The sequence below is a fragment of the Pithys albifrons genome, chromosome 1 (genome assembly GCF_047495875.1).
Source record: "Pithys albifrons albifrons isolate INPA30051 chromosome 1, PitAlb_v1, whole genome shotgun sequence".
NCBI lineage: Eukaryota > Metazoa > Chordata > Aves > Passeriformes > Thamnophilidae > Pithys > Pithys albifrons.
This window is the reverse complement of record NC_092458.1, coordinates 2,588,914-2,606,235: the sequence shown is the minus strand read 5'-3', so window position 1 is coordinate 2,606,235 and position 17,322 is coordinate 2,588,914. Positions and strand designations below refer to the sequence as shown.

The window sequence follows — 17,322 nt, the reverse complement described above, 5'->3', positions numbered from 1 at the left end:
ACCACAGATCCTACCATTCTAACTACAAATCACTCTAGAGAAGTCAGTTCTCCAGAGACAGACTTAAACAGAAGGAAAAACTAAGAACAAACAATTTACTTCCCTAAGATAACATGGTAGGAAGCCACTGCTCTGGGCCTGGGCCTCCCCTTCCCTCCCGAGACACACAGTGTGTCCTGAGACAACAGCTACGGAGGAACTGACCAAACCACTCCCATACTGGCTCTTACACTTCAAGATGATGCCGAAATACGGTATGGAATAACACTGGCTAGAAGAAGGCAGCTGTCAGCTGGCTCAGCCCAGCTCAAGTCAGCTGACAGTCCCAGACCTAGTCTGAAATTTAAAGCCTAAATTTAGGCCTACCTAGCTAAACTCATAACAGGCAAATATGAGAAACTATCTCATCCTCACCATCAGAGACGAACATTTACACAGATCTAGAATCTGTAACAAAAATAATCCATTAATACTGATCAAAGTTCCACTATTTTGTGTGAGTTCAGCATTATACCATGACCTTAAGAGCTCCAGCAACTATAACTATAGAGAACAATGACAAATGGCACTAGATTAAACACATTCCCTACAAAGTTATTCATCAGTTTAGGTTTGGGAAAGCTACTGTGACCCCAGTTAGAAAAAGGATTTGCAAGAAATGCAAACACATATGACCCAGATTTTGAAGATCTGCTCAGAAGGTAATTGGGGTTCTTAGAAGTATGGAGAGAAATAAGTACTCCTCTCATACTGTAATATGATCAGTTATTATGACACACATAAAAACCAAAGCAAGGGTGAAACTTGCATAATGTATCAATTTGATAATGTTTAGCTGATAATATAATTTGTAAAGAAAAAACCTTATTGTTCACTAACAACTTTTAATTGAAGGCTACATAATTGTGTCTTCAACAAATTTAACTTTTAATTCAAGCATTTGCAAAGGAAAAGTATTTAACCTTTAAGTGAACCAACTAATAAGACATTCATTGTGTTATCTTGGATGGATTTTTTAAACCATAACAGGATTCAGAACTGTAATTATGGATTCAACAGTTCTGGTCACAGTTTAGAATTAAGCGACTTGCTTTGTTTTCCTCTATTATCAGAGATTCAGTTTTTCTGTTCAGAATATCTTCTTCAAAATTTACAAAAAAAGTCCCCATGGCTGTAATAACACTTTCTGAGAATTTATAAATAGATCTCTGAATTTAAATGAAGATAAACAAATTTTGGAGCTAGCCCTTCATCAGCTAACAAGTATTTCATTTGTTCTTGTATAGTATTTCTACAGGATACTCATTAAACTTTCTCTGTGATTAAAACTCGAGGACTTCTATTTTAATAAGCTACATTTGATTTTTAAAGGTATTGTTTTCTTGCCATTAGTCATTCTATTTCCCCTTTCTTAGATCCTAATGTTCTACCAGTGAAAATAACAGTTAGCTCAGGTCTCTTTCAAAATGACTGATGATTCCCATTTATGTGACTGGAACAGAGGCACTTCGTTCTTATCAAAATGGCAACTGCCTCTATTGTGCTCCAGATGAAGGAATCCCGTAGTATTTATCAAATCTGGCCATGGGAGTCATGCTGAAATAGGACAAGTCCATCTGAGTTTCTCAATAAGCAATGATTTAATGAAACAACCCCTGAAAGCAGATAAGCATTAAGTTACAGAGAATAATGACAGCTTTTCTTGGATTGCTTTTTTTATTTTTTGACTATCTTTAGTTATGAAGCCAAGTGATCAAAAAAAGACAGATAGCAAACGGCACATCATGAACAACACCCAGTAAAAACATATATTTTAAATTATTTAAATCCTATTCTACAAGTATAGACACAATTATGTGGTCATCATATTTTAAAAATTGTAACAAGAACAAATTTCATTTTACATATTTTTATCATACTTATTCTCTTATCTATTCCATGTTGCTTTTTTCTCTTGTTAACTCTGCATCTCCTGAGTTAGCAGTGAGTGTGCTGAGGATTTTTACACATTTATGTTGTGCTTTTACCCATGTCAGCAACATACATTCTTGATGTTGATTTGATTTTATTTTAATTGCTGAAGTTATAAACTCCTTACATGTGCTTTTTAGGATAAATCACTGTAGTAGAAAGCCATCAATTTCTCACTCTACAGGGTAATTCCTGATACGGAGATTCATGCAATGAACAATTTTACACTCAGAAGTAATGATATAGTGACACATACCTTGACTTTTTCTAAGTGATCCTGCAGAGAGTCAATTAGCAGATCCCCCACTGGCTGCCAGGATCCCTTGAATGCTTCAGCCTGGCGTAATTTCAGGTCCAGTTCATCCATTGCCTCTTGAAGGCCCTGCAGTCTTTCAAGAGCATCATCTATCTTCTTTTGCCAATCAGCAGACTGCAGATTCAGCTTGTCCCACTCAGTTCTGACCTCATCTGCCTGCCTTTGGAGAAGTTTAGTGACGTGCTGGGATCTTTCCTCAGGTGACAGATCTAAATGGGAAAGTTGAAGCTTTTAACACTTTTTCTGTCTTAGAACTAAAACTCTTGCCATCTGCATATAAGTTCAAATCTCAGCAAAAAAGTATTCACAACCAAATGCACCTGTGAAATTTGTTTTATTAGTGTATTCTTGCTTGAAAAACTCTCAAAAAATTTAAATCTTGCTACCATAAAGATCACAAAATATGCATTAAAGGACTTTAAGGCATTTTGGAACATGCAAGGTATAGCTAAAAGTTTATCAGCACAATACTTCTGCATGTAGATAAATCATAGAATCATAGAATCATAGAATCGATTGCGTTGGAAAAGACCTCCAAGATCATCGAGTCCAACCCTTGGTCCAACTCCAGTCCATTTACCAGATCATGGCACTCAGTGCCACGGCCAATCTGTGTTTAAAAATCTCTAGGGATGGTGAATCCACCACCTCTCTGGGCAGCCCATTCCAATGCCTGATTACTCTTTCTGGAAAGAATTTTTTTCTGATCTCCAACTTAAATTTCCCCTGGCAGAGCTTGAGCCCATCGTGCCCCCTTGTCCTATTGCTGAGTGCCTGGGAGAAGAGACCAGCCCCCACCTGGCTAGAACTTCCCTTCAGGTAGTTCCAGACAGTGATGAGGTCACCTCTGAGCCTCCTCTTCTCCAGGCTAAACACCCCCAGCTCCCTCAGCCTCTCCCCATAGGACTTGTGCTCCAGTCCCTTCACCAGCCTTGTTGCTCTTCTCTGGACTCGCTCCAGCCCCTCAATATCCTTTCTGAACTGAGGGGCCCAGAACTGAACACAACACTCAAGGTGTGGCCTCACCAATGCAGAGTACAGGGGAAGGGTCACTGCCCTGGGCCTGCTGGCCACGCTATTTTTGATACAGGCCAGGATCCCATTGGCCTTCTTGGCCACCTGGGCACACTGTTGGCTCCTGTTGAGCTTCCTGTCAATTAGTACTCCAAGGTCCCTTTCTGCCTGGCTGCTCTCCAGCCACTCTGTGCCCAGCCTGGAGCGCTGCAGGGGGTTGTTGTGGCCAAAGTGCAGGACCTGCACTTGGCCTTGGTGAACTTCACCCCATTGGAATCAGCCCATTTCTCAAGTCTATCCAGATTAATCACTGTGAAGCTTTTGCTGCAATTGAGTGGATTTGGGAGCTCCCGTAGTACTGATCTACAAGGTGAATTTTAGCTTAAAATGCAGCTTTGAGACCTCAGATAGGCTGTAGTAATAGGCAGGTCCTGAAGGTTTAAAGGCAGTTTCCAAATCTGCTTATAAATATGCATGCCTATTTAGTACCGCAGTGTTCAGGATTGCTAAGGCTTGCTTTCATCTATGCTTTTAGCTTAGTTTCTGAACACTGGCCGTCAGCTTTGAGTGTAAAAGGAATGCTTTCAGAGTGGTTGACAGAATTTATTTAATCATCATTGATCATCACTGATCTTTCCAGCAATGTATCACCCTGTTCTTTCTCCAATTACCTCTTGGTTCTGCACGGATCTTCTCCAGTCCCTCCGCAAGCTGCTCGGTGAGGAAGATTCGCACAGTCTCAAGTGCACTCCTGACAACAGGTTCTTTTGTTTTTAGCTCCCTCTTGAAAGTCTAAGAAATGAAATTATTGTAAGTGGCTCTATAATGAAATACCTCGTTTGCGTCAATTTAAGAACAAAATTTCCAACAACAGCTTCCATGAGTGTATGACAAGTAGGAACAAAAAAGATATAAAAGAGATAATCAGCTTTTGCTTAACCTGAAATCAAATTATATTCCAAGGAGTAAATGTACTGCTAGAATGCCACATTTCTCTTCCTTCAGCAGCAGTTCTCTTTATTATCTTTCTTCCACTCTCTGCTTGTCCTGGGTTGAGCTGGCAAAATGCCAACTGTCCAGGACAGGGTGAAAAGGGTTCCTCCTCCCCCCAACCAGCCAAGGGGAAAAGAAGAGGGAGAGAGGGAAAAAAAACTTCTAAAGCCAGGTCTATGCTGAAACTAACTACATGTATTTATACAGAAAAGAGAAAATTAAGAGGATACTACAATATAACACACACTTACACAAGTCATGTATAACAAGAAATAACTTCCCACTTCCCAGTAAACACAAATTCTACCATTTTAACTACAAATCATTCTAGAGAAGTTGGTTCTTCAGAGACAGACTTAAGCAGAGAGAAAAGCTAAGAACAAACATTTTACTTCCCTCAGATAACATGATGGTGAGCTGGTGCTCTGGGCTTGGGCCTCCCCATCCCTCCTGGGACAGCAGAGTGTCTTGCTGGGACCACAGCTGTAAAGCAACTGCCTTAGCCACACCCACACACCAGCTCTTACCCCTTTTGAGATGATGTAGTATGGTATGGAATACAATATTATTGGCCAGAAAATGTCAGCTGTTAGCTAGCTCAGTCCAGCTCAAGTCAGCTGACAATTTCAGGCCTAATCTAAACTTTAAAGCTTAAGTTTAAGCCCACTTAGCTAAACCCATAACACTGCTTTTAAAATGACCATGAGTAAATTTATCATCATTAAAATGGAAATTTTGTAGGCTACTGAAAATATCCATATCTCATTTATTTATTAATCCATTTATCTATTTTTGTTAAAGAGAATGGAAGATTTTGTTAATCTCAATCCAAATGTTCTCTGCACAAACACGAAGATGAAACCCAGCCTGTGGGTTGCATGTTGTGTTGGGTCTTTTGCATGTTGTATTGAATTGGTCTAAATGGTCCTTACCACTGTTCATTCCGACATTTTCCTCTGTATTTATGAAGTAATGTTGAATGCATACTGTTTTCAAGTAGCACAGAGGTAAATTATGCAGAAAATTATAGTACAGTATAACACAAAAAACAATACTGCAAAAAGGAGAGCCATATGCCATGAGTAGAAGTAGATATTTTACTCAAGGGAGTAGAAAATTCTTTTTACAACACTGGTGTTACATAAGCTTCTAACATAATAAATTCACCAATTCAGTTAAACTAATTATTAAACAAAATTTGTATTTCTAGGCAAACTAATAAAGGATTATAAATTCAATATTAAAAAGTTCATTGCACTTTGAATTATACCTACTAGAAATAATAATGAGAACACCTCAGTTTATAATATGAGCACTCATAGGTAAAAAGTTCATAACACATTTCAGGAAAGTAAACTTCAGGAAATGACTATATTATTCTACTTTAAATATTTAAATACACTTTTTAATAAATGGTCAGGAACTGACCATAAGGTTTGTAGCTGTGCTTGGGAGAATGCTTTAGCAAAGTCTGCCTTATTGAAGAAAATAAAGTAAAAAAAAATCTTCATTTGTGCCGAGGACATTAATGAGAGTGGAATCTTTTTGCAGGGTGTATCTGCTATCATAAGAGAATGTGTTGTTTGATTCATAACTGTGATAAATGTTTTAAACAATCATGCTGACTTTTAAAAACCAGCATTGATTTTCACAGAAAAAGTAGAGTACTGTATGTTAACAAGTAAATTACCACTGGACATTGCTCTGCATAAAATCTGAGTGTTTACTGCAGGGTTAGAACTTTAACTGAGACAGTTTTTGGTCTGTGATTCTTGTAATTCATGCTCGACTCTTTCATGAAGTGCAATGGAAAGTACAAGAAGGCTTTTCCATGCCTCCAGACAAGGAGAATCTATTCCTTTGATTACCCTTTATGCTCATCTCACATTACATCATTCTGTCCCCCCAGAATGGTGTGGCAGGTCTGCAGCTCAAATAAGCCAGCAGGTAACATAACTTAAAAGCCAGCATGGCAGTTCCCACGGACTGTGAGCTTTGCTCTCATCTGGTAGTGTTAAAAGTAATATTAGCAGTCAAATTCACTTAAAACACTGCTTTCCAAAAGCTAAATGGAATAACAGCTTAAAGATATAATATGCTTTATAAATATCTACCAAGACAAATTATTTCTCAGAAATGTCTGGGCCCAAAACCGGTCAAAGAGGAGGCACATGCACACAGGTCTGCTTTGCCAAGACAGCAGGAAGGAGTCACAGATATTCCAGGGGAATACAGAAATACACCAATGTATAGTTAAAAAGGATGGTTGCAAGCCAGAAGTCCCTCTGAGCTCTGCATTTGAGAGTGAGTAGTCCTGCTGTAACCTGTGCTGCTGCTGAAGTCAGGCCATCCCTACCTGTGTACATGTGCACACCATGAGAAGGGCACAAAATACCTTATTTTAGCTTGCAGTGCTTTTGCAGGAAACCACAGCAATCAAATATACCTAGTGGCTTTATACTTGCAGAAGAGGTTTTAAGCCACATTTCTCCTGTATCTCTTGTGTAACAGGAGAACATAGTCAGACATGTGCACTGCATCCCATAAAGTGTGTGAGCAGCTGTATGTTTCTCAAAACAATAAAGAAATGCTGATGAGAACTTTCTGACTTTGTATATTTTGTATTTAGTCACAATCAGAAAAAGTCTCTTTATCAATTAAGGAAAACAGTCAGCCAATGTGTTATTTTTTTCCCCAATTTTTCCATCCTGAATGTTGGAGCTGGTGGAGATGATTATAGTCTGTAAATCCTGAGTTACAGAATAGTGCACAGTATGGTGTTGAGATCTATTTACAGTTTTCATCTCCTTCCCCAGTGTTGATCTGCAGACTTCTACTGAGTGAGTTAAAATATGTTTCAGTATAAGAAACTTGAAAAGGAGAGGATTAAAAAAACATGAGGCTGAAGCAACAGCACAGAACAGCATTAAAAATAATGAATGCTCATTGCGTGCTAACCCATTCCAACAGAAGCTCTTACTCTATGAAGGTAAAGCTGCTTTTCTGATTAAAGTTTTGTTGTGAAATATGTACACACTACCAATAAAAAACATAAGCAGCAATAAAATACATTTTCTCTTCTTTTGGAGGAAAAAAATTAATTTGTCTGTCTAGAGTCCTGACAAATACATCTTTATAATAACCAGACAATCACTGAAAGCAAAATTAGCCTAAATGGATGTCTAATGTACAGCTAATGATTTCAGGCTAATTTCATTGAGTTCCTTAACTTCTTCCACACTTTGTGGTGACTGTAGAGGAAATCGAATATTCATAATGTATGACCTGACAAAAAAGTAAGCAAACTACTTTATTTAAGCATATCTATTTGTCATCAACACTACAGCAGTAATGGCATTCTCTCCACCATTTTAATAATGCATATATTGATCAGCTTATCTCAGACCTCCACTGTCTCCTCATGGGTGTCCTTAAATCTCTTTAAATGAAGAAACAAAGTTTGACTAAATTGAATAATGTAAATATAATGAGAAAAGAATTACATTAGTAAAACTAACATTAATCTCTATTATTAAAAAACCCCAAACAACAGGTATTCTTGCTTTCAATTGATGCCAAAGGAGTTTTTGTTCTGATTTTCACATTTTGTAGATTTTAGGAACACAGTAGTTGTAGATTTTTAGAGGGTTAATATTTCTAACAGTTTAAGTTTAATGCCTTTCTATCACTACCCCTGTCCCAGAACAGGGAGCTCAAATTCCTTTAGTTAATTAATCTTGTTCAGACTCCTTTCCAAGGTAGAGCTGAAGGATATCAGAAGGGCCACAGAATGAAACATAAACACAGGTCAGAGTGACCCAAAAGCCAGAACTGGATGAACTCCAAGAGACCTTTGTGTGCCTGAGGAAGAAGAGTTGATGAAGACAGAGGGTCTTGACGACCCCAGACCCAATTCCAGGGGTTGGTCCAGGGGTGGGACTGGGGCTGGACTGAGAAATGTGTAAAGCAATGATTGGAGGGATCTTATTATAAAAGCCATGGAAACAAGAACTGGGGCACATGCATGTCATCCTGTATTCCTGTGGGCTGTAGGCCCTGTGGTATTAAAGGACCTTTACTTTTTATCTTACCCTACACTAACGTGGCTCAAAGTCCTGTTTTTGGGGGGAAGGGTCATTCATGGCATCACAATGGACTGCAAAGTGAGAAAGTACAATTAGATTAATTCAAGATGTTTGCCAAGCAGAATGCTTTCTATAAAAGGGGGGTTTGACTTCAGTTGTTAAAAGTAGATATCAACTGTGGCATCAGAAAAACTTAGCATGCTGATGCAGGAACTGTACTCCTCCTTAGGCTGTGGTGCTGTAGGATTCATGTTGATGGAATTGTTAATGACTACCTTCTATGTTCACAAATGCTACTTATGCTGTTAATATAATCACTGCACAGAAAGTGAGGCAACTCTTCAAAGAATGAAAGGTATAGCAGGATATCTGCAGGATGTCTAAGTTACTTAAATGAGATTAACAGTATCAAGCACACAGTTGTTAATAAAATTTCAATAAAACAATATTGTATTTAGTAAAGAAAACTGTAAGATAATTAAATAATGTTTTGATGAACAGGAGACAGACTTCTGTACTGATTGTTTTTCCTTCCTCTGTAGGAGATAAGATCAGACAGGATAAATTAATTTCAATGATTCTGTTTTGTTCTTTTTTCCCACAGGAAATCAGAATACCTACAACTAGAAAGGCCTCACATTAAACTCCTGATGTGCTAAAGAATGGGAAAAGAACAGAAGACATATTTCTAAAAGGAATTAAAATGTTCCAGCTTTGATAGTAGAGAGGATGACCAAAGATCTGTGTTGTTACGTATCTGCAAGTGGCAGAGAAGATAAATAAGAAAAGTGAGAAGGAGATCTCTTTTGTAAAGTCACTTTGCACCTATTCATGGTATGTTTTATGCAACATTTTTCATCCCTAAAAATTTGTTTGACTGGTGAGAGAGAGAGAGAGAGATCACTTTGTTAATCACTGAAATCTTGCCACCTTTATGATGATTTCTGGGAAACTTTCAAACAATTTATGAGGCAATATACAATACTAAAATTTTACATGGGAATTTTACTAGATGAAAAAATATTTTTTCTGTCTAGAAGAAAAATACCTATGTTTTCAAAGACTCAAATATTATGTAGATGAGAAAGGTTTTGTTGTAACATTTCTACAAAAATAGTTCTCTTAAGTCTTGTTTTGGCTCAAGAGTCATCTTTGGAGAAAGGGGTTGAGTTAATGTCATGCTGAGTTAAAGCAACATCTATATTGTTTCTTTCATCCTGATACTCTGGATGGGCTTTAAACTACTTTATGAAAGTTGCTATAGACAGCTGGCTGGAACAGACCTCAGGCATATCACATATCTTAACTTCCATGGGGAAAAGGTGAATAAAGGAATACTGCTGCTCCATAAAATTATGGTTTTGCCTCACTGTTCCTGTGATAATGCATTATATTATCTTAGAAAAACATTTGGCCCTGACAGAGAGATGATTTTTTTCCTCTTTGCCTTTCTCAGCCATTAGGTGAACACAGGCCCTTGAGAAACCATGTTGGCACCACCCATCATTCTGCTGCTGCAGGTGAATGCCTGCTGGCCCATGCCAAAATCCATGCCTGGCTAAATATGGTACTTCTGACTTTTCTCAGTCTCAGGGTTCCAAATAACTTAAAGCAGGAAGATATGTCAAGTTCTCTTTCCAAGTTTGATCTCACTACTTGTTCTCAAATAAGTCCTTCTCCATGAGGAAGGGCACCCATATTAGACTGACTGATATTTATATACCTGATGAATGGACAAAAACACAGAACCAATTTCATTTTACAGTCCCATCTCACATTTCTCCATTAAGAAATAAAATCAGAGATTTAGGAGCTTCAGAAACAATTCCTTTTGTGGCAAGTTTCACAAACTGAAAGTTACACTTATGCAACTCAGTGCTTTGAGAAGATGATCAATGGTTTTGAAATATTGTCTCATTGTGGAAGCAAGTCATCTGACAATTAAAATTCTTCAATAAAAAATACTTTCATTCAAAATAACTTTTTAGGTACCACACCAAAGCCTAATCAAACACCAAAGAGGAGGTAAAAAAACCTCACATAATATCATATTTTAATTAAAGACACATGTGGATGAAGCAGAGGAGAGCTTGAATACTAGTTCCAAGTAAATTCCACAAAAAGGAACAGTGTATAGCGGAGGGATTAGAACTGTGATTTCATATTAACACCTAAATAGACCTCAGTGGCATAGTATTAAAAGCTCTATACCTGAAAGCAGGTATTAGGTTAGCATCAGACAGGTGAGAACTTGATTCAACACAGAAAACATATTTAAAGCATACTTTTACCACAAAAAAAAAAATCTGTGTGAATCTTTGTATGAAGAATTATCCAGAAATATTGTGTTATTTTGGGGGTTGTCATTTGGTGGGTTTTTTAAAAAAAATCAATTTCTCACACAAGCATTCCATTTATGTTCCTTTTTAATGCAAATCTCAGTCTGGAACAGTTCCCATATGATACTGACTTTTCATAAGAATTCCCTGATGAAATCAGTATGAGCCATAGACAAGTTATCACAATGATGCAGAGCTGTGCATTAGGGCTGATATCAGCAACCTTTTTCAATTAAAAAATAGAGTTTCAAAAAGTACACATGAATTTTAAATGCCTGATCTAGAAAAACTTTCAGAACTACTTATTTAATCCTCAAAAAAGACAAGGTTAGTAATTATTCTGGCCATGAAATCTGCCTGCCTGTGATAGATCTGTGAAGGCCACCATAGTAAACACTCTCTTCTCCAAAAGGCTGATTTTCTCTGCTGTATTTGAAAACTGTGGCTATTACTCTCAAGGAAGAATTTTGGTTTTCATTCTAAAATGTATTTTAAAGGATGCATTTTAAATGTATTTTAAAGGATGTCTTGCTTCTTCCAACAAGGACTGTGCCATGCAGCACCAACCTGCCAAACAAAAAGCAATGACCAAAAGATCATTATAAAAAACCCATACCCGGTGAATGTCATTCTGTTTCTGCACAGTGGGCAGATCTCCACCAATGGGTGCTTGCTGCTTTAATTCATCCTCCTTTAATTGCAGCCATGCCAAAAGTTCCTGAAGAGAGAGATGCAATCGCTTCCACTGGTCAGTACTGGCTTCCAAATGGGATCTGAAAGCAGGTGTTAAAGACGAGATAGATTCAGGCACAGTAAAAGTAAAAACCGACTTGTACAAGTTTATTTGCTAAGATCCAAGTGTTTCATTAACTTAGTGATTTTTAGACAGGTTCAGTAGCTTTGCATTATAATCTGGCAAAACAGATTTAAATTTGTTTCCGCAGTCCTGACTTTTTTCACAACTTGTTTTTTTTTTGTTTTTGGTTGTTTGATTTGTTGTGGGGATTTTTTTTTGTTTTGTTTTCCTCTTCAGCAGTGAGTAATATCTGCATTGAATTGTCTCCCTAGAAGTGCACAAATATTATGCAGTACTAGCATGAGAGTAGCATAATCATCACTTAGGATTGATAGGAGGTTAATTAACTAAAATGTAGTTTTCCAACTCAAAGAAGAGCAACCATCTTTTTAAACCACTACATAAACCATTCAAATCACACAAGATTAATTCCCTTATTTCTTTAAAATAAAAGAACCAATGCCATTCTTTCAAAAAACAAACAAACAAACAAAAAGTCATGAGGAAATTGTTAAAGCCAACAGAATCCCCGTACACCATTGAACCAAAAGTCTGACATTTGAATAGAGATAGGAATGAAACTAATGGAATCACTGGAAAAATGAAAAGACAGAATACCACTTTATGCAAAAAAGGTCTCCTTCTTGAGGACATCTTCTCTATATTTCCCCTGTATATGTGTAAATGTGGGGTTTCTTAATACTGGGACCAAGTATTGAACTCCTAAATTTCAGCAACCATTTTCTGTGACTGGATTGATAAGATCTCCCATTTTCTTTGTGCCATAGATAAAGTACACCAAAATTTTGTCTTTCTAGTCTTATGAATATGCTATTGTTTAATTGCTGGTTGGGAAGAAATTCCTAATTCCCTTCAAGGTAACATAAGAAATCCTCTTAATAATTCCAACCAAAAGAAGTATTACATAACAGTAAAGTGAAAAAATGTACTTGAAAACAAAGACAGACTTTCTTTTATTTCCCACATTTTCTCTTTAAGTCCTAGCTTTGCTTAACATTTCTCTTCTTCTACAGTGATTGCATATCAAATCAATTATTGTCTGACACTGAGAATTCTACCCTTATATAGAATGGTCTATAAAGAAATGTGATAATAATGGACTCTGTTTTGCAGACCTTTTCAGTTGGTTTGGGTATGGAAAAGAAGAATTGCTGAAGGTAAAGACAGTTGCATTTCTTTGAAATGCCCTATGAATCCTGTCTTCTCTCCACCCTCTTACATCAGGTAATTGAAGTGGCATGAAAAGAGAAGGAAAAGGCACAGATCAGCCATAGGCTGACAGAAAGCTCAGTTGCTCTCATAGCATGTGAGCTGATGTAAAATTTTCTCCTTTTTCAAACTTCAATGCTACATGTGAGGGACACACAGAGATCACGCTGCCTTTTGATCTGTGCTCTCAAGGGCATCTGTAAGCTAAGGCAAAACTGCTTCACATTGTGGGGAGGCCAATCCTGCAGACACTGAAGGCTAAAGAAGTCCTCAGATGGCAAAACAGGGTAGATTTAGATTAAATATTATGAAGAAATTGTTTACCGTGAGTGTGGTGAGGAACTAGAACAGATTTCACAGAGAAGGTGTGAATGCCTCACCCTGGAATCATTCTAGGCCAGGCTGGATGGGGCTCAGAGCAACCTGGTGAAGTGAATGGCATTCCTGTCCATGGCAGGAGGGTTGGAACTAGATGATCTGTAAGGTCCCTTCCAACTCAAGCCATTCTACGGTTCCATGATAGCTCTGAAAGCAGCGAGGGGGAAGAGAAGCAGGGATATTGCAGGCCGAGTTGCAGGAGGTGACAATCAAAGCAAGAATCATGAGGCTTTAGGAGGGTGCATGGTCAAGGACCCACATTTCTGAGTCAGGTTAACTCCCTTATCCCATGTTTGTCTTGGCATGTTCAAGCTTTCACCTCATCCAGAAAAGGGCAGCAACTGGAGGCAAACACTAAGGTCTTCATTTCCCTGCTTCTCCAGGTCTGGCTTTACAGGGAAAAAGTGCAAAAAGAGTGACCTAAAAGGGTTCATTACTGCTGCCATACTCTGACCTTCCCCAGTTAGGTGAATGTTTTCCCAGAACCTGCCTTGTTCTGCCCTTCCTTCAGCTGCAGGAATATATGTTTATGTATGTACACACACATTCTTTTCCTAATCAATACGTAGGGTTACTGCTTCTGACTCCATTAACAACAGCGATACTTTAAACTGTAAAAAAGGAAAGACAAAGTCCCATATATTTAATTCCTGATATTTGGCCAACCACCCATTTTTTATCTCAAATATAACTGCATGTGAGCAAGTTCATGGGTAAAATGCATGTGAAGAGAAATTCTCAGATACTTGAAGGGTTTCATCTTTCTTCTTTTGCTCCTCAAAAAAGAAAAAAAAGGAAGAATGTGTCTTTTTTTTTCTTTATCTTTTCAGCTTCACATCCTTCATTTATTTTTACTGATTGATGATATGAAGATGCCTTTTGTCATTACATATCCTGACCTCCCTCAGGACCTGAGCTGAAAAAAGCTAATATTTCATATATTACTTTGGAAAACACTTCTGACTTTTGCTGCCCTCTGAACTACCACCAACACACAGCGAGTGAACAAATGAAAAATGTCTGAGACTGAATGAAACAGAACTGGGTTGCCTATTGTACAAGTCATATTTCTGAACTAAAATTTCCTGGACAATTTCTTTTCAAAAGAAATCTTCAGTCCATTGAAGCCTGAATGGCCACTTGATCATTTGTAATGTTACCATTTATTATATTTTTCCTTGCAAGCAAAAGTTTTACCTCTCCTGATGCTACCTATGGATTTCTTTTACCTATGGATTTTACTTGGCAATTCTGTCCACTCTCCAGACAACAGCTAAAACCTTAAATAATTTGTCTTCTCATTTGCAATGCTATTTTTAGTTTTGAGCTGGAAATAGCAGCCTTCAAAAATAAGCTTATCATAAATATTGGTTATTTATTCACTTTGTTTCATGACCCATTGATAGGTCACACCCAGCTCTAGAAAAAGCCTCCATTAAGAGTTACTGTTCAAACATGCTAATCTCTCCCTCTGTAATTACAAAACATCATATGCCTCAAAATCTAATCCTCTACTATCATTTTCACACCAAAACCACTAATCATTCTTACAAAGTTAAGCCAACATTCAAAGTAGAACAAATAATTTCAAAATAGACAAAAATAGCGTTATCAAAAACAAAATTAAACCTTTTTACTTGCAAAATGCAGCATCCCATCCTACACACCAATGGTAGGCTTCTGCTCACGTTCAGGTCCTACCTAATGTTTAGAGATTTCTTCCTAAGTTCACTCCATCTGAGGTTCATGTTATCCAGGCGTCTCTGCAACAGGGTTGCATCCTCAGAGCCTTCCAGGGACCTCAGAATTTTCTGCCCGTTTTCATCCAGGTTGTGAAAGACATCAGTGTGAGCATCAATTTCTGCCTGCAGTTCCTAAGGAAGCAAGAGAAAACAATACATGTGATTTCTTCAAAGTTCACAGAAACTATAATTTTCAAAAGGGTGTAAAACTCCTCAGTGCAACACAGAGCAGAGGTTTTGGTTCCTACTTTTCTGCCACACAGCCGTGTTTGCGTTGCACATGAAGGCCATTTGCACCGAGTACGACCCTTTTTCCATACAGACCATACTGAACCAAATTTAGACAGTTAAAAGTGTAGCCTTTGACAGGTCACAAAGGAAGGACATGATACATTTACGGTGCTTTTGGGGGAAAAGCAAACACAAAACCCCCAGGATCTCGGGAAAATCTGACCTTCACATGATAAGTCTTCCTGTGCAGCATTCTCAGTTTCAGCTGGGGACTGCAACACCGCTCCTGCTGCATGGCAATTCCAAGGAATCCGGGCGCCTGCAGCAGCTTTAAAATGCCAAGCTCACTTACATTCTGTTGACAGAACGCATTTTGGAGCACAGGCCTCGGCAGTCAATAGCAATAAACAGCCACTTTGTGCTGTATCAAAACACTGGTTGGGGCCACGGCTGTAGGAGGGCTTGAGAATAGCAAGGACCCAGAATATGCAACTGGCGGCTCGTGTTGAACAGCCAACTTTTCTTATCGCCTCGGAACTGCAGGCCAGCTCTACATTTTGAATTCATTTTTCCCCCTCATTTTTAGCACAGCTTTTTCTGCCAAAGGAACATTCTTTAGAGAGCTGCCTGGTACCAGCATTCCTGCCTGCCCACACGCTCAATGCAGCCTTTGTACGTTGGCTGCCCTTCTCCAAGACATTTGCGTGCTGCAGCTCCACAAGGTCAGAGTCATTCGCAGAGAACAGTCGTTCAAACCAGCTCATTAAAGAGAACAATAATAACAATAATAATTTAAACATGTACATGCATGAGCACACATGTCCTCCATATGCAGCCATATTTGCACAAAAGTACTTTAACTTTCAAACAAAGAAACACACAAAGACACAAAGAAAATGACCTCCTGAAAAAAGCACTGCATTTGCCTTTGGGATGCTTGGGCACTAAGTTTTCTGGTGGTGGTTTCTGGCTTCCTGAAATGGGAGTGCTAGGGATGAAGTGTGAAAGAGCAAATGATTTATGGCATTTGAGAGCAAGACCCAGCACTAACTGAGCATCACAGATAGTCCTCAATGGAAATTTGTTGCAATTTTCTTTAGAAGGATGACTTTGAAGGAGGGGAGCACACAATCTGTCTACTTGGTGTGTTCCTAATTGAATTGGTTTTATTTGATATTTTAAGTGCAATGTTAGCTGCACTGAATCATGAGTAGATTGTCCTTGCTCACCCACTGCTGTTCCAATTGTCCTTAACTGGATACCTATTCCTTGCACAGCAATGACTAGCACAGTATTTGGGGAAATTTTAAGGTGGGCTAGCAATGTACATGTAAGAGTTTTGTTGAACTATTTTACCTATCTATGGTCATCCTAGCAGTAAAGTAGATAGGAATGAGTTTGGTATAAGAGGCAACTCTGCAGAATCCAAGTGTATTATAAACTCTGTAACTATTGATGTTAAACAGGAAAATTATACTTTTAAAAATGCCATTATTAAGGTACATGGCTGTATTGCATTACAGGTATGAATGCTTTGTTTGCATTTATTTGTACTTTATTTCAAGCCTGAATCTTGCTAGCTTTAGCTTTTATCTGTGTTACTTTATTTTTCTTGGCTTGACTGAAGAATTTTTTTCTCTCCATGTATGCATTTGGAGATGTTATTTAAGCGAGGTTAAATACCACCATCCTGATGTAAACAGCCAAAACAAAATGTAATAAAGGATAAAGTTCACAGTAAAAAAAGTCAGCTTTTAATGTCTATCTACCTCTAAGGTCCTTCCACATTTAAAAAATGAAAAATCTATTTTGAATAGAAAGAATGACAGGGTGAAAGAATTATATGCACTGCTGTTGTACAAACCCCTGAGTTTTTAGGATGGAAGCAGCTGCCATTTCCTCAGAAAGAACATGTGACATGAAACATGTTCAACAATGATTCACAGTAGGAAACTGTCAAATCTATGCCCTCTTGGTGTTTTACCACAAATATAGTCATAGCATAGAAAGAATAAGAATAAGAAAGTGACTTGTAGTTTACATTTTGTGTTTTTCTTCTGACACACACATAATTCTGAAAATAAAATTAAGCCATAAAATTTTTATTTCAGAATACTATACAGAATCACAATACAGCTGGACAGTTAGTTCAGTGGGCAACAAACATGAAAAGTGGAGTATTCTCATCAAAAGCTTAGTATTCAAGACCTGTTTTTTTGTATTCCAA

At 37.9% G+C, this 17,322-nt stretch overlaps 1 protein-coding gene across 11 annotated transcripts in view; it reads right to left on the bottom strand.

Annotated features, from left to right (window-relative positions):
• DMD (dystrophin) overlaps positions 1–17,322 on the bottom strand; it is a 1,187,916-nt gene that overhangs the window by 192,951 nt on the left and 977,643 nt on the right. For all 11 annotated transcript variants that reach the window (XM_071568723.1, XM_071569521.1, XM_071566241.1 and 8 more), the window contains 4 exons: positions 14,824–14,996; positions 11,335–11,491; positions 3,973–4,093; positions 2,228–2,496 (listed from right to left, as the gene is read on the bottom strand). In XM_071568723.1, the coding sequence (XP_071424824.1) occupies positions 2,228–2,496; positions 3,973–4,093; positions 11,335–11,491; positions 14,824–14,996 (720 nt within the window). The remainder of the gene's footprint in view (positions 1–2,227; positions 2,497–3,972; positions 4,094–11,334; positions 11,492–14,823; positions 14,997–17,322) is intronic.